Genomic DNA, 22,303 nt, shown 5'->3' with positions numbered 1-22,303 from the left:
TCAGCTATTATGCTGCAAGGATTCTCGTAGAATGGCGGGGATCTATGTATTTCAGAACTACACTGTACGTTCCATGTGTGGAACCTAACCTCTTGGTTTAAACTGAGCTTTTTTTTGTTTAATTTCTGTTTGTAAGTTTGTTTAAAATGTATGTATTGAGAGACGCAATGATGGTGATGGGGTAAGAGAAGCACCGAGCGGGAAGAGGAAAATGGTGTACGTATGTATGGGTGTGTATGTGTGTGTGTGCGTACGCGTATATGTGTGTATATGCATGAGTGTATGTATGTATGGGTGTATGTATGTGTGTGTATGTGTATGTATGTATGTAGATATACGCGTAGATATGTGTAAGTGGGTGCTGTTTTTCTTGTTTTTTTTCTGTGTGCTTTGTCTCTGTTGTTGTATCTCTTAATATGGGTGAAAATTGTGAAATTCCAATAAAAATACTGTTACAAAAAAAGAAGGCCACCAAAATTCCTGACATTTCCATCCCTAACTATAACATTTTCCAACAAGATAGAACTGCCAAAGGGGGCGGAGTTGCAATCTACTGCAGATATAGCCTGTAGAGTTCTGTCATACTATCCAGGTCTGTGCCCAAACAATTCAAGCTTCTACTTTTAAAAATCCACCCCCTTCAACCGCCAGCTGTGCCCTGGACTCCATATGTGAATTGATTGCCGCCCATCTTTCTTCAGAATTCGTACTGTTAGGTGACCTAAACTGGGACATGCTTAACACCCCAGCCATCCTACAATCTAAACTAGATGCTCTCAATCTCACACAAATTATCAAGGAACCTACCAGGTACAACCCTAAATCCATAACGATGGGTACCCTCTTAGATATCATCCTAACCAACTTGCCCTCTAAATAAACCTCTGCTGTCTTCAACCAGGATCTCAGCGATCACTGCCTCATTGCCTGCGTGCGTAATGGATCCGCAGTCAAACGACCACCCCTCATCATTGTCAAACGCTCCCTAAAACACTTCAGCGAGGAAGCCTTTCTAATCGACCTGGCCCGGGTATCCTATTGACCTCCTCCCGTCAGTAGAGGATGCCTGGTTGCTCTTTAAAAGTGCTTTTCTCACCATCATAAATAAGCTTGCCCCATTCAAAAAATGTAGAGCTAAAAAGAGATATAGCCCTTGGTTCACCCCAGACTTGACTGCCCTTGACCAGCACAAAAACATCCTGTAGCATTCTGCATTAGCATTGAATAGCCCCCACGATATGCAACTTTTCAGGGAAGTCAGGGACCAATATACTCAGGCAGTTAGTAAAGCTAAGGCGAGCTATTTCAAACAAAAATTTGCATCCTGTAGCACTAATTCCAAAAGGTTTTGGGACACTGTAAAGTCCATGGAGAATAAGAGAACATCCTCCCAGCTGCCCACTGCACTGAGGCTCGGAAGCACTATCACCACCGATAAATCTACGATAATCGATCATTTCAATAAGCAAAATCTGAACCCTACAAATCAGCTGGGCTAGACAATCTGGACCCTCTCTTTCGAAAATTATCAGCCGAAATTGTTGAAACCCCTATTACTAGCCTGTTCAACCTCTCTTTCGTATTCTCTGAGATCTTCAAAAATTGGAAAGCTGCCGTGGTCATCCCCCTCTTCAAAGGGGGAGACACTCTAGACCCAAACTGTTATGAACCTACAGTGGGGCAAAAAGGTATTTAGTCAGCCACCAATTGTGCAAGTTCTCCCACTTAAAAAAGATGAGAGAGGCCTGTAATTTATCATAGGTACACTTCAACTATGACAGACAAAATGAGAAAACAAAATCCAGAAAATCACATTGTAGGATTATTAATTAATTTATTTGCAAATTATGGTGGAAAATAAGTATTTGGTCAATAACAAATGTGTATCTCAATACTTTGTTATATACCCTTTGTTGGCAATGACAGAGGTCAAACGTTTTCTGTAAGTCTTCACAAGGTTTCCACACACTGTTGCTGGTATTTTGGCCCATTCCTCCATGCAGATCTCCTCTAGAGCAGTGATGTTTTGGGGCTGTTGCTGGGCAACACAGACGTTCAACTCCCTCCAAACACTTTCTATGGGGTTGAGATTTGGAAACTGGCTAGGTCACTCCAGGACCTTGAAATGCTTCTTACGAAGCCACTCCTTCGTTGCCCGGGCGGTGTGTTTGGGATCATTGTCATGCTGAAAGACCCAGCCACGTTTCATCTTCAATGCCCTTGCTGATGGTAGGCTTTGTTACTTTGGTCCCAGCTCTCTGCAGGTCATTCACTAGGTCCCCCCGTGTGGTTCTGGGATTTCTGCTCACCGTTCTTGTGATCATTTTGACCCCACGGGGTGAGATCTTGCGTGGAGCCCCAGATCGAGGGAGATTATCAGTGGTCTTGTATGTCTTCCATTTCCTAATAATTGCTCCCACAGTTGATTTCTTCAAACTAAGCTGCTTACCTATTGCAGATTCAGTCTTCCCAGCCTGGTGCAGGTCTACAATTTTGTTTCTGGTGTCCTTTGACAGCTCTTTGGTCTTGGGCATAGTGGAGTTTAGAGTGTGACTGTTTGAGGTTGTGGACAGGTGTCTTTTATACTGATAACAAGTTCAAACAGGTGCCATTAATACAGGTAACGAGTGGAGGACAGAGGACCCTCTTAAAGAAGTTACAGGTCTGTGAGAGCCAGAAATCTTGCTTGTTTGTAGGTGACCAAATACTTATTTTCCACCATAATTTGCAAATTCATTAAAAATCCTACAATGTGATTTTCTGGATTTTTCCCCCTCATTTTATCTGTCATAGTTGAAGTGTACCTATGATGAAAATTACAGGCCTCTCTCATCTTTTTAAGTGGGAGAACTTGCACAATTGGTGGCTGACTAAATACTTTTTTGCCCCACTTAATCCATCCTGCCCTGCCTTTCTAAAATCTTTGAAAGCCAAGTTAACAAACAGATCACCGACCATTTCGAAACCCACTGTACCTTCTCTACTATGCAATCTGGTTTCCGAGCTGGTCATGGGTGCACCTCAGCCATGCTCAAGGTCCTAAATTATATCATAACCACCATTGATAAAAGACAGTACTGTGCAGCCGTCTTCAACGACCTGACCAAGGCTTTCGACTCTGTCAATCACCGCATTCTTATCGGCAGACTCAATAGCCTTGGCTTCTCAAATGACTGCCTCGCCTGGTTCACCAACTACTCCTCAGATCGAGTTCAGTGTGTCAAATCGGAGGGCCACAGGGTTCAATTCTTTGGCCAACTCTTTTATCTGTATATATCAATATGTATACATGCTGCTGGTGATTCGCTGATCCATCTCTACGCAGACGACACCATTCTGTATACATCTGGCCCTTCTTTGGACACTGTGTTAACAAACCTCCAAACGAGCTTCAATGCCATACAACACTCCTTCCGTGGCCTACAACTGCTTTTAAATGCTAGTAAAACTAAATCCATGCTCTTCAACCGATTATTGCCTGCACCCGCCTGCCCGACTATCATCACTATTCTGGACGGTTCTGACTTAGAATATATTGACAACTACAAATACCTAGGTGTCTGGCTAGACTGTAAACTCTCCTTCCAGACTCACATTAAGCATCTCCGATCCAAAATTAAATTTAGAATCAACTTCCTATTTTGCAACAAAGCATCCTTTACTCATGCTGCCAAATATACCCTCGTAAAACTGACTATCCTACCGATCTTTGACTTAGACAATGTCATTTACAAAATAGCCTCCAACACTCTACTCAGCAAACTGGATGTAGTCCATCACAGTGCCATCCGTTTTGTCACCAAAGCCCAATATACTACCCACCACTGCGACCTGCACGCTCTCGTTAGCTGGCCCTCACTACGTATTTGTCGCCAAACCCACTGGCTCCAGGTCATCTAAGTCTTTGCCAGGTAAATCCCTGCCTTATCTCAGCTCACTGGTCACCATAGCAACACCCACCAGTAGCACACGCTCCAGCAGGTATATTTCACTGGTCATCCCCAAAGCCAACACTTCCTTTGGCTGCCTTTCCTTCCAGTTCTCTGCTGCCAATGACTGGAACGGATTGCAAAAATCACTGAAGCTGGAGTCTTATATGTCCCACTCGACCTTTAAGCATCAGCTGTCAATGCAGATGTCCTGATCACTGTGCCTGTACACAGCCAATCTGTAAATAGCACACCCAACTACCTCATCCCCATATTGTTATTTTCCTCTTGCTCTTTTGCACCACAGTAACTCTACTTGCACATCATCATCTGCACATCTATCACTCCAGTGTTAATGCTAAATTGTAATTATTTCACCTCCATGGCCTATTTATTGCCTTACCTCCCTACTCTTCTACATTTGCACACACTGTACATAGATTTTTTTATTGTGTTATTGACTGTACGTTTGTTTATGTGTAACTCTGTGTTGTTCCCCAATGCTGGGAACCCCTGATCTCCATGAAGGCAGCTGCCACCTCATTAAAGCTATTAGATGCCATTTACCACAGCACACTACATTTTTCCCCCACAGGTGACAGTTTTTGCACTCTCTATCAGAAAGTAGGCTGGCCCTCTTTGACGTCGAATAGGTAAAAAAAAAAAATAAATGTAAAAACCATTCTGTTTTGCAAAAACTCCCGCATTACCTATTGCCATTACTAACCTTTAGATGTACGAGATAACATACCAGGTCACAGGGCTGGCGAACTTTGAAATTGCTTCTGTCACTACAGATTTAAGTAAAATAGCTTTTAGTTTCTTCGCATCTCACTTATGTAACAATCTACAGAATACCCTGCAGTTGGATGCATTGGTGCCTTTCGGGCAGTTCAGAGAGTTGGTAGAGAACGTCTTCGCTGAGGAATGTAGATGTTTTTTTTATGATTGTGTTTTTAGTTTTTTTTTTCGTTGTGTGTTTCATATGCTCCTGCCTTGACTGTAACTTTTATTGTGTAATTGCTTGGTCTTGTCATGCAGGGCTTCCTTGAAAAAAAGATATCGATCTCAATGGGACTCCCCTGCCTAAATTATAAAAAATATTTATAAATATATATATATTTATATGTAAAATGTATTTATATATAAAATGTCTGAGACAGTGATTTACTGGGAAACCTTGTTCAACACTGTAACTTTGTTTATTGAGTCAAGCCCCTAGAGGGCACTAAAGACCAGACACGGGCCGAGAAAGCCTGAAATAATATTGTCTCAAAAGGCAGCCTTTATTTTGTACAGCCATGCTTCAAAATACAGTTTACTTGTAGATTAACTTCAGATGAATTGAACATGTCGTGGACACCTGGGTGTCTCGTTATTAGCCATGTGTTCACCCCTGAAGATGAGAACCCTTTCATTCAAGCTACTTGATCTTCCTCCCCCTTATTCACTTGTATTGTGTTAATCACCTACAGACTGCCTCCCACTGAGGGAGTGGTACTGTATTTCCACCAGATGGAATGCACTGCGGAGAGGGAAACGTGAAAAGTGGGCTGCAGGTGTCTGCAAGCACAAAGACTCTCACATGCACTTAACCTTGAGTGAGAGCCAACCAGCACTATCACGTCGACCTGACATACCATCAGAGAGTGTCAGTCAAGCAGCCTGTTAACTTATTTATAGTTAAAGGCACACAGTATCTACAAATTATGTCAACTGTTGGTCAAGTACGCTTAATCATAATTTGTTTATTTTGTATTTTATATTCCATTACCTTCTAGAGACTTGATGAAGGGGTGTGATGACGATGCATTCCTTTAAAAGATGAACGGCAACTAATAAGAGGGAGTTCATGCTATTGCACATTCAGTATTTTGAGTAACAGACCCAAACTAATCCCGTCTCCTTCCTCTATACTTCCTGAGGAAGTGCCCCAGGGAGCATACAGTGCATTTGGAAAGTAATCAGACCGCTAGACTTTTTCCACATTTGGTTACGTTACAACCTTATTCTAAAATGGATTAAATACATTTTTCCTCATCAATCTACACACAATACCCCATAATGACAAAGCAAAAATACATTTTGATTTTTTTTTTACAGCCTTGATTCTTCTTGGGTATGACGCTACAAGCCTGGCACGCCTGTATTTGGGGAGTTTCTCCCATTCTCTGCAGATCCTCTCAAGCTCTGTTAGGTTGGATGGGGAGCGTCGCTGCACAGCTATTTTCAGGTCTCAAGAGATGTCCGATCTGGTTCATGTCCGGGCTCTGGCTGTGCAACTCGAGGACATTCAGAGACTTGTCCCGAAGTCACTCCTGCATTGTCTTGGCTGTGTGCTTTGGGTCGTTGTCCTGTTGGAAGGTGGAACTTTCGTCAAGGATCTCACTGTACTTTGCTCTGTTCTTCTTTCCCTCGATACTGACTAGTCTCCCACTCCCTGCCACTGACAAACATTCTGGAAGGTTCTCCCATCTCCATAGAGAAACTGGAGCTCTGTCAGAGTCACCATCAGGTTATTGGTCACCTCCCTGACCAAGGCCCTTCTCCCCCAATTACACAGTTTGTCCGGGCGGCCAGCTCTAGGAAGAGTCTTGGTGGTTCCAAACTTCTTCCACTTAAGAATGATGGAGGCCACTGTGTTCTTGGGGATCTTCAATGCTGCAGAAAAGTTTTGGTACCCTTCCCCAGATCTGTGCCTCGACACAATCACAGGTTTTCGCTTTGTCATTGTGGTATTGTAAGAACTAATCTGGACAAATGACGGACCATGTAAAAATACAGTTGGTCACTAAATCCGGCTAGAAGGACCACATAAAAACGGTTGGCTGGTATGCCCTCACCCGTCTAAGCGGTCGGCTGTGAATGCCCTCACCCGTCTAAGCGGTCGGTTGTGAATGCCCTCACCCGTCTAAGCGGTCGGCTGTGAATGCCCTCACCCGTCTAAGCGGTCGGTTGTGAATGCCCTCACCCGTCTAAGCGGTCGGCTGTGAATGCCCTCACCCGTCTAAGCGGTCGGTTGTGAATGCCCTCACCCGTCTAAGCGGTCGGTTGTGAATGCCCTCACCCGTCTAAGCGGTCGGTTGTGAATGCCCTCACCCGTCTAAGCGGTCGGTTGTGAATGCCCTCACCCGTCTAAGCGGTCGGCTGTGAATGCCCTCACCCGTCTAAGCGGTCGGTTGTGAATGCCCTCACCCGTCTAAGCGGTCGGCTGTGAATGCCCTCACCCGTCTAAGCGGTCGGTTGTGAATGCCCTCACCCGTCTAAGCGGTCGGCTGTGAATGCCCTCACCCGTCTAAGCGGTCGGTTGTGAATGCCCTCACCCGTCTAAGCGGTCGGCTGTGAATGCCCTCACCCGTCTAAGCGGTCGGTTGTGAATGCCCTCACCCGTCTAAGCGGTCGGTTGTGAATGCCCTCACCCGTCTAAGCGGTCGGTTGTGAATGCCCTCACCCGTCTAAGCGGTCGGCTGTGAATGCCCTCACCCGTCTAAGCGGTCGGTTGTGAATGCCCTCACCCGTCTAAGCGGTCGGCTGTGAATGCCCTCACCCGTCTAAGCGGTCGGCTGTGAATGCCCTCACCCGTCTAAGCGGTCGGTTGTGAATGCCCTCACCCGTCTAAGCGGTCGGTTGTGAATGCCCTCACCCGTCTAAGCGGTCGGCTGTGAATGCCCTCACCCGTCTAAGCGGTCGGCTGTGAATGCCCTCACCCGTCTAAGCGGTCGGTTGTGAATGCCCTCACCCGTCTAAGCGGTCGGCTGTGAATGCCCCCACCCGTCTAAGCGGTCGGTTGTGAATGCCCTCAACCGCTATATACTTAGAACTGATTGGTTTGGTTCTGCTCACTATAGTGCTGTCCGGTTAGAACATGATGTTGAGGCCCATCACTGTACTCTTGATAGTCAAAACACACACACACACACACACACACACACACACACACACACACACACACACACACACACACACACACACACACACACACACACACACACACACACACACACACACACACACACACACACACACACACACACACACACACACACACACACGTTTCCATTTAATATGTTTATATGATTTTGGTAATCCGAAAGACTTGGATTCTTAATGTTGTGGTTATTTTCGACGCTCACACACAACAGTCAGACTTTCATGTTACTGTCGACAATAAAAAGTCCTCAGACACATGAGTCTTCTCCATTCAGACAGCAATAATGCTCTGACCTGAGCGGGTGGTGCAGTGTCCAGATGCCCCTTTCCAAGCACTCTGTTTGTTTGGGAATGGCAGGGCTATGATGGGTGAGGGATAACTTAGGTAGGCTGAGCAGCCAAACTAATGGGACTTAAGGGAAACTGTGAAACTGTGAATGGGAAGTTAGGTAGAGAGGAGAGGAGGGGGACAACCTTTTTTTACAGGTGTAGATTGATGAGGATTTTTATTTAATTTAATCCATTTCAGAATAAGGCTGTAACGTAACAACATGTGGAAAAAGAGAAGGGGTCAGAATACTTTGTGAATACACTGTAAATACTGAAACACAATGGCAATAAGACAAGTCTATTGACACACCCAGGACATTGGCAAATCTAAATAACTATTAAAAAACTCCATAAACCACTATGTAAATAAAACATGTAAATAAAAAAAAACACTAATCAGTGAATAGGGAAATCCTCGGCTGGGAAATATGTCAAATAATATTATTAACATTCGGAAATGATGTCTGGACTACATCCAGATTTTCGCTAGGACTCCCTCCATGAGTACAAGGAAATACGATGAATAAGAAAATTGATATATATGTAATTCTAGCTACACTTGCAGGACTTAACAATCATATTGGACAACTGCTCCACCTGTGCAAGAAAAGAAGAAAAAAAGGAAGAGTACCTTCAGTGGATAGACATTGTTCAGAAACATTTTAACCCAGCAGCTTCGTTGACTATCATTTCAATTCAGTGAGGATGTTATGAGTTAACAATACAGTATTCACAGACCTTGTGTTGTCTACCCACATAGTAGAGAATGGGTAGGGGCTCCAAGACCTGTGGAACACAGCAAGGTTGGGCAGAGGCTCCAGGATTGTGGTGCTTATACAGAGCCAGTACCTGTGGTTAAATAAACAAAAGGTTACTAGATACAGTGCCTTGCGAAAGTATTCGGCCCCCTTGAACTTTGCGACCTTTTGCCACATTTCAGGCTTCAAACATAAAGATATAAAACTGTATTTTTTTGTGAAGAATCAACAACAAGTGGGACACAATCATGAAGTGGAACGACATTTATTGGATATTTCAAACTTTTTTAACAAATCAAAAACTGAAAAATTGGCCGTGCAAAATTATTCAGCCCCTTTACTTTCAGTGCAGCAAACTCTCTCCGGAAGTTCAGTGAGGATCTCTGAATGATCCAATGTTGACCTAAATGACTAATGATGATAAATACAATCCACCTGTGTGTAATCAAGTCTCTGTATAAATGCACCTGCACTGTGATAGTCTCAGAGGTCCGTTAAAAGCTCAGAGAGCATCATGAAGAACAAGGAACACACCCGGCAGGTCCGAGATACTGTTGTGAAGAAGTTTAAAGCCGGATTTGGATACAAAAAGATTTCCCAAGCTTTAGACATCCCAAGGAGCACTGTGCAAGCGATAATATTGAAATGGAAGGAGTATCAGACCACTGCAAATCTACCAAGACCTGGCCGTCCCTCTAAACTTTCAGCTCATACAAGGAGAAGACTGATCAGAGATGCAGCCAAGAGGCCCACGATCACTCTGGATGAACTGCAGAGATCTACAGCTGAGGTGGGAGACTCTGTCCATAGGACAACAATCAGTCGTATATTGCACAAATCTGGCCTTTATGGAAGAGTGGCAAGAAAAAAGCAATTTCTTAAAGATATCCATAAAAAGTGTCGTTTAAAGTTTGCCACAAGCCACCTGGGAGACACACCAAACATGTGGAAGAAGGTGCACTGGTTAGATGAAACTTTTTGGCAACAATGCAAAATGTTATGTTTGGCGTAAAAGCAACACAGCTCTTCACCCTGAACACACCATCCCCACTGTCAAACATGGTGGTGGCAGCATCATGGTTTGGGCCTGCTTTTCTTCAGCAGGGACAGGGAAGATGGTTCAAATTGATGGGAAGATGGATGGAGCCAAATACAGGACCATTCTGGAAGAAAACCTGATGGAGTCTGCAAAAGACCTGAGACTGGGATGGAGATTTGTCTTCCAACAAGACAATGATCCAATACATAAAGCAAAATCTACAATGGAATGGTTCAAAAATAAACATATCCAGGTGTTAGAATGGCCAAGTCAAAGTCCAGACCTGAATCCAATCGAGAATCTGTGGAAAGAACTGAAAACTGCTGTTCACAAATGCTCTCCATCCAACCTCACTGAGCTCGAGCTGTTTTGCAAGGAGGAATGGGAAAAAATGTCAGTCTCTCGATGTGCAAAACTGATAGAGACATACCCCAAGCGACTTACAGCTGTAATCGCAGCAAAAGGTGGCGCTACAAAGTATTAACTTAAGGGGGCTGAATAATTTTGCACGCCCAATTTTTCAGTTTTTGATTTGTTAAAAAAGTTTGAAATATCCAATAAATGTCGTTCCACTTCATGATTGTGTCCCACTTGTTGTTGATTCTTCACAAAAAAATACAGTTTTATCTCTTTATGTTTGAAGCCTGAAATGTGGCAAAAGGTCGCAAAGTTCAAGGGGGCCGAATACTTTCGCAAGGCACTGTATCTCATGGAACAGTTACAGACCATCTTGTTCTGAATATAGTCTCAATCTCACCCCGTGGCTATATAGTGGCATTATTGTACAGATCCTTTAGAGACAGTAAACAATAGGTAGGCTTACAGGTACATGATTGGTAGCATTACCTGGGAGTACTTGTTCTCTGTGTTCCATATATAGGTGCATGGGCCCATGCAGTAGTTAGCAAAGTAGCCAGTGGGTTCATGGATCCATTTCCAGCCCAGGTCCTTACGGAAGTCAATGTAAAGCTTTCGCACACAGCAACTCTCCGATTTGCTGGGGGTACGTACACACACACCTGTGAGTTATACACCTCATCTCTTAAAAACAGGGCATTAACAAGGCGTCTATGTAGGCCTACAGTATATCCATCAGCTAAAAGAGATTATAAACTGGGTGGTTCGAGCCCTGAATGCTGATTGGCTGACAGCCGTGGTATGTCAGACCATATACCATGGGCATGACAATACATTTATTTTTACTGCTCTAATTACGTTGGTAACCAGTTTATAATAGCAATAAGGCACCACGGGGGTTTGTGGTGCATAGCCAATATACCACGACTAAGGCCTGTATCCAGGCACTCCGCGTTGCGTCGTGCATAAGAACAACCCTTAGCCGTGGTATATAGGCCATATACTACACCCCCTTGTGCCTTATTGCTTAATTAACACACATTTAAGAGACATCAATTTATAGTTATAAAATGTTTTCTTGGGCAGGTGGAATAAAGAATAGTCTCACTCTAAGCAGATCTCTTCAGTAGTGCTTTGTCGTTTCTTCCGAGAGCTAAGCTGGCTGTGGCGTTCCACAGGAAGTGACATCAGTAAAATGTGAGGCTTTGGCATGTTCACGAAGAGAGTTTCTTTATCTCCCCTTGGCTTGTTCATCCCTAAAACATTGACACATTTGTCAGTAAAGAGATTTACAGTGGAGCTTTGTCAGAAAAAGTGTTGCTTGAGTTGATTTCAGTATAGTGAATATAGCTAGTAGACTGCAAATACCTGATATTTCAAAGAGGAATTCTTCCATTGCTTTCCCACATTCACAAGGCAACTTCAATTGGAATCCTTGCTCCTCTCCTGGAAAATTTTGTAAAAATCCAAATATAAATTGTGTATCAACATTTTTTTTTTTTTTTAACCTGAAGGAATAGGTCTGCTGTTTTAGGTGTAAAAGTATATTGGAAAGTTCTTACACATGCTTTGCCATAGGCCTTCTTTGTAGTGCCACTTAAATCAAACACAGATTTGTAACAGAATATGATTGTCAGTGATTCAACAGACTGTTTGTGTTATTCAATTATGACTACAACCCTAAAGGAAATTGTAACTTACCAGCCCCTTTCAGCCACTCCCTCAGAGTCTGTGTAACATCAAAGGAGACCCAGCGATTGGCCCATTCCTTTGAGACAAAATGGGACTGCATGTAACGTGCCTTATCTCCAGTGCCTCTGTAGAGTTCCAGCCTCTGCTCACTGCTGTCGTGCATGCCACGATTTTTGATGAGGAGACGGAGCTCAGCTTGAGAGAGCAGTCGATCTGTCCCCAATACAGACCGCATCTCAGACACGTTGAAGAGCATTTGGTACTTACTGGTGTTCTCACCTGCGGAAGAAAGAGAGTCCATCAGTGATTGTTAATTATTTCTACTACAGGACCAGTCGGTGTAAGAGAGGAGGCCATAGAGAAAGCATTGTACCGGTAATAAAACTATTGTGGATAGATTCTGTTATATAAAAAGACACTCTCAGGGAGAGGCGAAAGCAGTTTCAGGTTTGGCTTTGCCTCAAATACTCTCCGCTGGAGCCAAAATTACCCCTGTGAGTCTGTAACAATAATTACACATTGGAAAGGCCGCTGAGGAAGTGAGCCTGCTCTGGGGGCCATATCACACCACGCTGTATGTAGCCTCTAGCTAACTCTAGCATCTATTCACAAAGGTATCTTCTGCCGGGGTGGGGGAGGGGGAACCCCAGCCATATTTCCATGTTACAGCGGTTGCTTACAGAAGACCGACAGAAGACAGAGGCGACCTGTGCTAATTAGCTATCTAGAGTGCTCCGAACACCTGCGTGTAACGGAATAAGGAAGCCAAAAAAGTGTTTTCATTTTATTTCACCTTTATTTAACCAGGTAGGCTAGTTAGAGAACAAGTTCTCAATTGAAAAATATTGTTGGCTGCAACTGTGTTAAAACAGTGTATAATTTGCATTTGTGAAGTTATTTTTTTTGTGATGTGAAAAGAGAGGGCTTTATGTTTCCAAAACCTTATTGCAAGTGAGGATTATTAACGTTTATAAACATTAAAGCAGAGTGTGGGGATTGTAGTTCACATGGTCCCAGCCTCTGGGCGATACTTACGCCTGAGAACTCTGAGCAGAATGCCACCTTGGGTTCTCGAGAGCAAACCATGATGCATCACCACATAGCATTACACTAAACGAAAAAGAGAGCTAATCAGAGGTCACGATCCTGAGAGCTTCTAGGGCAAACCTAACCGGCTCAGTGACTGCCTGGACAACAAGTTTACACTGCAGAGATTTATACTGTCTTTAAGACAGAAAAGGGGAAGGATCCAGCAAAGGGAAGGAAACATCTGGTAGGGAGAGGTAAAAGGTTGAGGCAGGCCGTGGTTTTAAACACAGCAGACAGGGCCATTGCAGTCAGTTCAGTAAACCAATGGAAGAAACACCCATTTCCAGTCAACAACCTTATCTAAAGGACATAATTATACACATTTACATCCTAAAAAAGTTCCACCAACTGCAGTTTCTAAATTTGCTCAGTCAGAAACTACAGCACTATTTCAAATGCATCATATTCACAACATATGACATGGTTGAAATAGCCTTGATTAGCTTAATCATTTGCATGTCTGCTAACCCTCACTGCATCATCCTACGTCGCACAATCCAGTGTGGTGAAAAGGTTGACAGATGCTTCATGGTTTACAGGGATAGAAGCCATTTTATTTGCGAGGGCACGACTTTAGTCATTTAACAGAATGTATCCTGAAGTGTTCCTTCCTGCCAGCTGTTCAGATATGCACACAGGAATCAGTCCGAGGAAACCTCCCTTTGCCCCATCCATCGATCTCACCCTCCACATTCTAAGTGACAATATGGTCTAACATTACTCTGGTCTAACTGTATAACATTGAGCCACCTTGCCGAGATTGCTGACTCTGTTTGGCTACACTTTTCCCACATCGGAGAGTACATCAGTGGTCGGTTGACGGTTCTGATAAGGAAATCGTTCCTAAGCTTTGCCCAAGGAAGAAATGACATCCAATTGTTAAAATGTCCCCACCCCCTCTAAATCAAAACCAGACATTGAATCCATGTTGTGTCTAGCTTAGCAAACACACTGGTGTTTCACATGTTGTCTAGAATAGATAATCAGACCCGCAATTGGGTAACTTGCTGCCGCAGACGGGGAAGTAGAACTGAGCATGTTTGGTTTTCATTTCGAGGGGGGTGGTAGGTAGCATCTGACAATTGGACTTAATTCATTCCTGGGCACTGCACAGCGATGCAAACGACAATTTCCTTATCAGAACCGTCCACGGATATACTCTCCGACGTGGGAAAAGGGTTGCCAAATAGGCATAGGTCTGCAAATATTTCGCACGCCTCTCCAATGGTATGCCCTAAGACGAAACCTTCAAAAGAACTGTACACAACGGCCAGCCTTGATTAAAGATATATACCTTAAAAATCAAGCTTTGAAGAGCCCCTTACACACATCAAGCATTTAACACGCCTATACCTGACTAAAGTAAGGCTAGGGAAACATCCCCTTTAACTTGACAAGCTACTCGCAGGCCGGGGCAACGCCAGTCCTCGGGGGCCTGATTGGTGTCACAGTTTTTGCCCCAGTCCCAGCTAACACACCTGACTCCGATAATCAAATAATCATGATCTTCAGTTTAGAATGCAATTAGTTTAAAATCAGGTGTGTTTGCTAGGGATGGAGAAGAAGTGTAACACCAATGAGGCCCCCCGGGGACTGGAATTACCCAGGCCTTATTATCTGTGTAAGCAGCAGCATGCATGGATATACAGGTAGGTTCAGAATTATTGGCCCCCTTGATAAAGATTAGCAAAAAAATACTACAAGTCACACAAATACCGAGCTACATAGCATGCTCAAAACATTTGGAAATGATATTATACTACTTGTTACAAGTACCAAAATATATTTGGTTACTTGCAATGGCATGGTGTTATGGGGCCATTTTGCTTCCACTAGTCCTGGGGCCTTTGTTAAGGTCAACAGCATCAGGAACTTTACAAAGTACCAGGACATTTTAGCCAAAACCTGGTTGCCTCTGCCAAGATGATGACACTTGGCCACAATTGGATCTTCCAGCAAGACAATAACCTTAGCACACATAAAAAAATCCACAAATAAATGGTTAATATACCACAAAACAATTTTTTTTTGCAATGGCCATCTCAGTCTCCGGACTTGAACCACATTGAAAACCTGTGGTTTGATACGAAGAGGGCAGTCCATAAGTTCAGACGAGGGTATCAAGGATCTGGAAAGATTCTGTATGGAGGCATTTTTTATTTCACCTTTATTTCACTAGGCAAATCAGATAAAGAACAAATTCTTATTTTCAATGATGGCCTAGGAACAGTGGGTTAACTGCCTTGTTCAGGGGCAGAACGACAGATTTTTACCTTGTCAGCTCGAGGATTCGATCTTGCAACCCCTTGGTTGAGATCCCAAGATCCCTTCCAATGTGTCCACTAATCTCATAAAACATTTTAGAAAAAGGCTTGGCGTCGTTATCCTTGCAAAGCTAGTGAGTGTACTCACTTTGTTTCATGTTGAACTTGTGGACCTCCTTTGCAAAGTATGCCTCCTCTTCTGCATCCCGAGTGGGCAGTATGTACGTCTGCCCCTGCTCCTCACTCAGCTCCACTGTGCTGTTGTAGATGGACATCAGGGAGGTTGGGACCTCCTCAGAGTCTCCCTCCTGGTCAATCTCTGGCTCCTTGGGCAGCCGCAGCTTGCTCAGTATCTGTCCACGGATGGCCTCAATACGTTTCCTCTTCACCAGCTCCAAGTCCAGTGACTTACAGGTGGACATGGCTTCACTCCGACACACATATTCTAGCGCCAATAAGACAACCAGCGTCAAACGTTCTGCCCTCATGGCCCACTTCAAAAGAGGAACGACGTCTAAAGACAGCAGGCTTTCAGAGATGAAAATTATGTGGATTTACCGTCCTGTTTGAGCTCGCCGAGTCCCGTTGCGGGAGCTGATTTCAATGCACTACTCCTGCTGCTGTCACAATACTCACTGAAACACAGGAGGCTCTTCAGGATCTCAAGTTGAGCTCCTCTGTGACTGGCGCACGCTGCGGAACCGAGGTCAGACCACGGAGAAGCACCACAAGAGCTCAGCCTAGACTGAGTCACTGTCTCACTGGTACAGTGCCTCGCATACTCTCAGTGCTCCCTAGAGGCAGTCTCAACTCAAGGAATGAATGAACTACAGCACATCGCCACATTACTACCTGTCCCTGGGACCCAAATACACACACACACGTTAATATAACAAACAAGCTCTGGAAACAGGTGGCCCTGTGTAAACTGTGAGATTTGGAAAGTCATGAACTATAAAAGGGAAATCTCAATGAAAATTGTCAAGTTGTCTCAACTTTCTTCCCCACGCTCTATAAACTTTAAATTTGTTAAAATCCGTTCCTAAGCACATTTTTTTTTGCAAATGTGACAGTCTTCTTACAACATTACTGAAGAAATTTTTGTCAATTGACCCAATTCCCTTTCCAAGCAAAAGGGCCATTTCATTAGTGTAGAAAAATCACAATATTGAGAAGTGGTCTTAAGTTATTCATAAACACGTGCACACAGCATATTGCATTAAGCATAAGAAATGTTAGGAGTCAGAAAACTACTGCCTAGCTTCAATTCAAATTCTCCAAGACTGATGCTGTCACTCACTAGACCAGTAGACGCACTTTCCAATCCCAACCTTGCCAGAGAACACCACAACAAATGAAAGAGCAGACACATCCTAACAGCAACAACAAACTCGCCCACACGTAGTTACAGCTCCTTCTCTTGTCTTACTATATTCAGATCCAGTTAGTTAAAACGTTTCAGACTAAAATAAAAACTCTGGACACAATCTTTCCTGTTAGACCCTACTGTTCACACATTCATTGTGCAGTTTGTTTTACTAGTCATTCTCAGCCACGGATATTTTTCTCCAGTTCCTTTGAATTTCTGTCTAGTTCCTCTCTTGCACTAAAAATGTATGACACTAAGTCCAGGAAGTGAGCAGCATTGTGAAACTTCTGCCATTTCAAAGCACAGGGCTGCTTGTTCTGTTAGCTTTGCTGGAAGACAACACATGGAAGAACTTAAAATAACTGGTTGATTTGCTAAATTCAATCCACCTGCAAGTGCTAAAAACGTAGCATCATCCATAGTATCATCTAAAAAGACTGGCATGGCTACAATATCTTTATAGTTCATATACAGTTGAAGTCGGAAATTTACATACACTTAGGTTGGAGTCATTAAAAAAATTGTTTTTCAAACACTCCACAAATTTCTTGTTAACAAACTATAGTTTTGGCAAGTCGGTTAGGACATCTACTTTGTGCATTTTCTTATAATTCACTGTATCACAATTCCAGTGGGTCAGAAGTTTACATACACTAAGTTGACATCCTTTAAACAGCTTGGAAAATTCCAGAAAATTATGTCATGGCTTTTGAAGCTTCTGACAGGCTAATTTACATAATTTGAGTCAATTGGAGGTATACCTGTGGATGTATTTCAAGGCCTACCGTCAAACTCCGTGCCTCTTTGCTTGACATCATTATAAAATCAAAAGGAATCAGCCAAGACCTCAGAAAAAAATATTGTAGACCTCCACAAGTCTGGTTCATCCTTGGGAGCAATTTCCAAACGCCTGAAGGTACCGCGTTCATCTGTACAAACAATAGTACGCAAGTATAAACACCATGGGACCATGCAGCCGTCACACTGCTCAGGGAGGAGATGTGTTCTGTCTCCTAGAGATGAACGTACTTTGGTGCGAAAAGTGCAAATCAATCCCAGAACAACAGCAAAGGACCTTGTGAAGATGCTGGAGGAAATGGGTACAAAAGTATCTATATCCACAGTAAAACGAGTTCTATATCGACATAACCTGGAAGGCCGCTCAGCAAGGAAGAAACCATAAAAAAGCCAGACTACCGTTTGCAACTGCACATGGAGACAAAGAACGTACCTTTTGGAGAAATGTCCTCTGGTCTGATGAAACAAAAATTTGAACTGTTTGGCCATAATGACCACCATTATGTTTGGAGGAAAAAGGGGGAGGCTTGCAAGCCGAAGAACACCATCCCAACCATAAAACACGGGGGTGGCAGCATCATGTTGTGGGGGTTCTTTGCTGCAGGAGGGACTGGTGCACTTCACAAAACAGATGTCATCATGAGGAAGCAAAATTATGTGGATATATTGAAGCAACATCTCAAGACATCAGTCAGGAAGTTGGTTGCAAATGGGTCTTCCAAATGGACAATGACCCCAAGCATACCTCCAAAGTTGTGGCAAAATGGCTTAAGGACAACAAAGTCAAGGTATTGGAGTGGCCATCACAAAGCCCTGACCTCAATCCTATAGAACATTTGTGGGCACTGAAAAAGCCTGTGCGAGCAAGGAGGCATACAAACCTGACTCAGTCACATCAGCTCTGTCAGGAGGAATGGGCCAACATTTACCCAACTTATTGTGGGAATCTTGTGGAAGGCTACCCGAAATGTTAGACCCAAGTTTAACAATTTAAAGGCAATGCTACCAAATACTAATTGAGTGTATGTAAACTTCTGACCCACTGGGAATGTGATGAAAGAAATAAAAGCTGAAATGGAGTCAACATGGGCCAGCATCCCTGTGGAACGCTTTCGACACCTTGTAGAGTCCATGCCCCGACGAATTGAGGCTTTTTTGCAACTCAATATTAGGAAGGTGTTCCTAATGCTTTGTATATTAAGTGTATTTTGTCTCCACCCTGTGTTTACTACAATCTACTATCAAACTTTAACAACTGCATATTATTACGAAAAATAAAATGATTGATGAGTGAATTAATTGTGTCATTAGATATGAAACTTGCAAACTTTGAGGGAATATTTGTAAAGCAAAATGATGCAGGTTAGGTTATAGATCACAGGCATGCAGGTAATGATTTATTTACATAATTTTACTATATAAAAAAAAAGTTCATAGGAAAATAGAAAACTGAAATTAAGTACAGTATAAAATCTGGTTTGCATTTTTAAATACCTGTTATATAAAAAATTAAAAAATTTAAAATCAGGAAGGCAGATTGTGTTGAAAGGCTCACACCCCCCCTTTGTGGAGAAATAGGGGAAAGACACACATTTGCATGTTGGGGTCTTCTCAGCATACACATACATGACCAAAATTATGTGGACACCTGCTCGAACATCTCATTCCAAAATCATGGCCATTACTATGGAGTTGGTCCCCTCTTTGCTGCCATATCAGCCTCCACTCTTCTGGGAAGGCTTTCCACTACATGTTGGAACATTGCTGCAGGGACTTGCTTCCATTCAGCCACAAGAGCTTTAGTAAGGTCAGGCACTGATGATGGGCGATTAGGCCTGGCTCGAAGTCGGTGCTCCAGTTCATTCCAAAAGTGTTCAATGGGGCTGAGGTCAGGGCTCTGTGCAGGCCAGTCAAGTTCTTCCACACCGATCTCAGCAAACCATTTCTGTATGGACCTTGCTTTGTGCATGGGGCATTGTCATGCTGAAACAGGAAAAGGCCTACCACAAAGTTGGAAGCACAGAATCATCTAGAATGTCATTGTATGCTGTAGCTTTAAGTTTTCCCCTCACTGGAAAAAAGGGGCCTAGCCCATGAAAAACAGCCCCAGACCATTATTCCTCCTCCACCAAACTTTAGAGTTAGCACTATGCATTAGGGCAGGAAGCATTCTTCTAGCATCCGACAAACCCAGATTTGTTCGTTGGACTGCCAGAATGTGAAGCGTGATCCATCACTCCAGAGAACATGTTTCCACTGCTCCAGAGTCCAACTGCGGCGAGCTTTACACCACTCCAGCCAACGCTTGGCATTGCACATGGTGATCTTAGGCTTGTGTATGGCTGCTTGGCCATGGAAACCCATTTCATGAAGCTCCTGACAAACAGTTTTTGTGCTGGCGTTGCTTCCAGAGGCAGTTTGGAACTTGGTATTGAGTGTTGCAACCGAGGACAGATGATTTTTACACGGTACACGCTTCAAAACTCGGCGGCCCCGTTCTGTGAACTTGTGTGCCTACCACTTCACGGCTGAGCATTTATTGCTCCTAGACGTTTCCACTTCACAATAACATCACTTACAGTTGACCGGGTCAGCTCTAGCAGGGCCGAAATTTGATAAACTGACTTGTTGGAAATATGGCATCCTAAGACCGTGCCATGTTGAAAGTGACTGAACTCTTCAGTAAGGCCATTCTACTGCCAATATTTTCCTATGGAGAGTGCATAGCAGTGTGCTTGATTTTATACACCTGACAGCAATGGGTGTGGCTGAAATAGCCAAATCCCTTAATTTGAATTGGTGTCCACATACTTTTGTATCTATAGTGAATGTATGCAACATCAACACATCTCACAAGGCAAAATATCTAATCTGACCTGCTCAGTCTTATGTACCCGTTGCAGATATGGTCAAAATCCACACCCACTAACAATACAGTGCTCCATTCAGGCCTCTCTCCATTCACCCTTTGCTCTGTCCAATCTCTCAACATTTCAGCTCTCTACACCATATTTGTCAAAGTGTCGCATGATGATGCCTAGCTCCAGCTCTACAGTGCCCATAGCCACTGTGTGCAGCCTATATCTGTCCGCCCCACTGTATATGATGTCCGGGGAGCGCAGCTGGGGACCTCCACCCACAAAGATTTGAGCTATCTGCTCTTGCCAGGATCCCAGTGGTCTCCAGGTCACACAGCGTACATGGTGGTGCCCTGGGCTGGAGGGCACATGGCAATATCCATACCCATACAGCTGACAGCGCCCAAATGCATCCTGGTGCCAAACCTGCAGGTGAAGCTTGGGCCAGCCTAATGGGGAAGAGAAGTCAAATATAGTAACATTTTATTTGTCACGTGCCAAATACAACAGGTGTAGACGTTACTGTAAAATGCTTAACAATGCAGCTATAAAGTAAGAAAATTAGCAAATAAAAATAGAAAATAGTAACACAATCATAATAAATAACAACAGCGAGGCTACATACAAGTACCAGTTCTGAGTCAATGTGCATGGGTACGGGGTAGTTGAGGTAATATATACATGTAGGTAGGGGTAAAAGTGACAAGACAATCAGGATAGAAAATAAACAGAGCAGCAGCGTATGTGGAGTGTGAAAGTGTCTGTGTGAGGCATCTATATGCATGTGTGTGTAACGTGTGTGTGTGTGTGCATGTGTTGGGGTGTCAGTGTATGTATGTGGGTAGAGTCCAGTGAGTGTCCACGCATAGAGTCAGTGTAAAAGAGTCAGTGCAAAAAAAAGGTAAATGCAAATAGTCCGGGTAGCCATTTGATCAACTGTTCAGCAGTTTTATGAATTGGGGGTAGAAGCTGTTCAGGTGCCTTTTGGTCCCAGACTTGTCGCTCCGGTACTGCTTGGCATGCAGGAGCAGAGTGAAGAGTCTATTGCTTGGGTGGCTGGAGTCTTTGAAAATGTTCCAGTCTTACTCTGTTATTTTTAACCTGAAAGCTAGGCTTGGTAGATGTAGGTATGTAAGTTATGTAGCTTTTAATTGACGTCTGTGATGAACTGCTACTTATAAATTGTCAGGAAGGTAGCTAACTACCTTGCAGTCCTTTAGTGGTGTAGTGCAGATCAATGGGATGACTCCAGTATGCCATGTCCCCTGTCTGAGGCAAATCCACTTGGGTCTGCCCCTCCTTCAAGCCAGAGAGAAGTCGCCATGCACCCCCTTACATAACGAAATAGACGTGTGGTTGGAAACAGATAATCCACAATCACAACGGATGAGGTGAAGTAAAATGCTCAATAAAATAATCTGAATACAACAAAAGACACCTGTATGAATTCCCCACTTGCAGAAGAGACTGCTCTGAGGGAAGCCGCTTGCCCCAACGATCTGACCGACAATGTGCAGCTCTGCCATTACCGGTATATGTGCAGCTCCTCTGCCTGCAGGTAGAGCACGTAATAACGCTGAATTGAACATGTGTTTACAGTGTCAGTGGCTAGCTGGGATTAGCTAGCTAGTTAGCTATCTGGCTAACGTTAGCTAGCTGTAGTCCTAGGTTCAAATTATACATTTGTCAACATAGCTGGCCTGAAATATGGTTGTTAGTTAGTTAGCAAACTAGAACATTTGATTAACGTTTTAATACATCACTTTATACAAAACATAGTCAGTAAAACAAAAACAATAATGTCAAAAACACAGCTACCGCTTGGATTCAATCAGATGAAAATGCTAAAGCCACCATGATCCTCATTTCCTTGGCAACCAAACAATAAAC

General features: G+C 43.5%; 2 protein-coding genes across 4 annotated transcripts; both read right to left on the bottom strand.

Moving 5' to 3' along the window:
• Positions 1 to 5,194: 5,194 nt before the first annotated feature.
• On the bottom strand, positions 5,195 to 17,012 carry LOC110534057 (transforming growth factor beta-1 proprotein). 2 transcript variants are annotated; one of them, XM_090186838.1, is made up of 8 exons: positions 15,947 to 17,012; positions 15,537 to 15,833; positions 12,045 to 12,314; positions 11,712 to 11,789; positions 11,452 to 11,599; positions 10,833 to 10,983; positions 8,928 to 9,038; positions 5,195 to 8,786 (listed from the first exon to the last, which is right to left on the bottom strand). In XM_090186838.1, the coding sequence occupies exons 2-8, from the start codon at positions 15,808 to 15,810 to the stop codon at positions 8,739 to 8,741; spliced, it is 1,080 nt and encodes a 359-aa protein (XP_090042964.1). In that variant the 5' UTR covers positions 15,811 to 15,833; positions 15,947 to 17,012; the 3' UTR covers positions 5,195 to 8,738. The 2 variants fall into 2 exon arrangements, with proteins under 2 accessions (XP_090042964.1, XP_021474381.3); XM_021618706.3 differs by having other exon boundaries at positions 15,537 to 16,027.
• A 1,927-nt stretch (positions 17,013 to 18,939) lies between these two features.
• Positions 18,940 to 22,303, bottom strand: LOC110534056 (B9 domain-containing protein 2). Of its 2 annotated transcripts, XM_021618705.3 has the most exons (4): positions 22,232 to 22,303; positions 21,852 to 21,965; positions 21,619 to 21,744; positions 18,940 to 20,862 (listed from the first exon to the last, which is right to left on the bottom strand). In XM_021618705.3, exons 2-4 carry the CDS (start codon positions 21,937 to 21,939, stop codon positions 20,549 to 20,551), a joined length of 528 nt encoding a protein of 175 aa, XP_021474380.3. In that variant the 5' UTR covers positions 21,940 to 21,965; positions 22,232 to 22,303; the 3' UTR covers positions 18,940 to 20,548. The 2 variants fall into 2 exon arrangements, with proteins under 2 accessions (XP_021474380.3, XP_021474379.3); XM_021618704.3 differs by lacking the exon at positions 22,232 to 22,303 and having other exon boundaries at positions 21,852 to 22,116.

This window comes from Oncorhynchus mykiss, chromosome 10 (assembly GCF_057628025.1).
Source record: "Oncorhynchus mykiss isolate SJ-2025 chromosome 10, ASM5762802v1, whole genome shotgun sequence".
Taxonomy (NCBI): Eukaryota; Metazoa; Chordata; class Actinopteri; order Salmoniformes; family Salmonidae; genus Oncorhynchus; species Oncorhynchus mykiss.
This window is presented reverse-complemented; position numbering and strand designations above follow the sequence as displayed.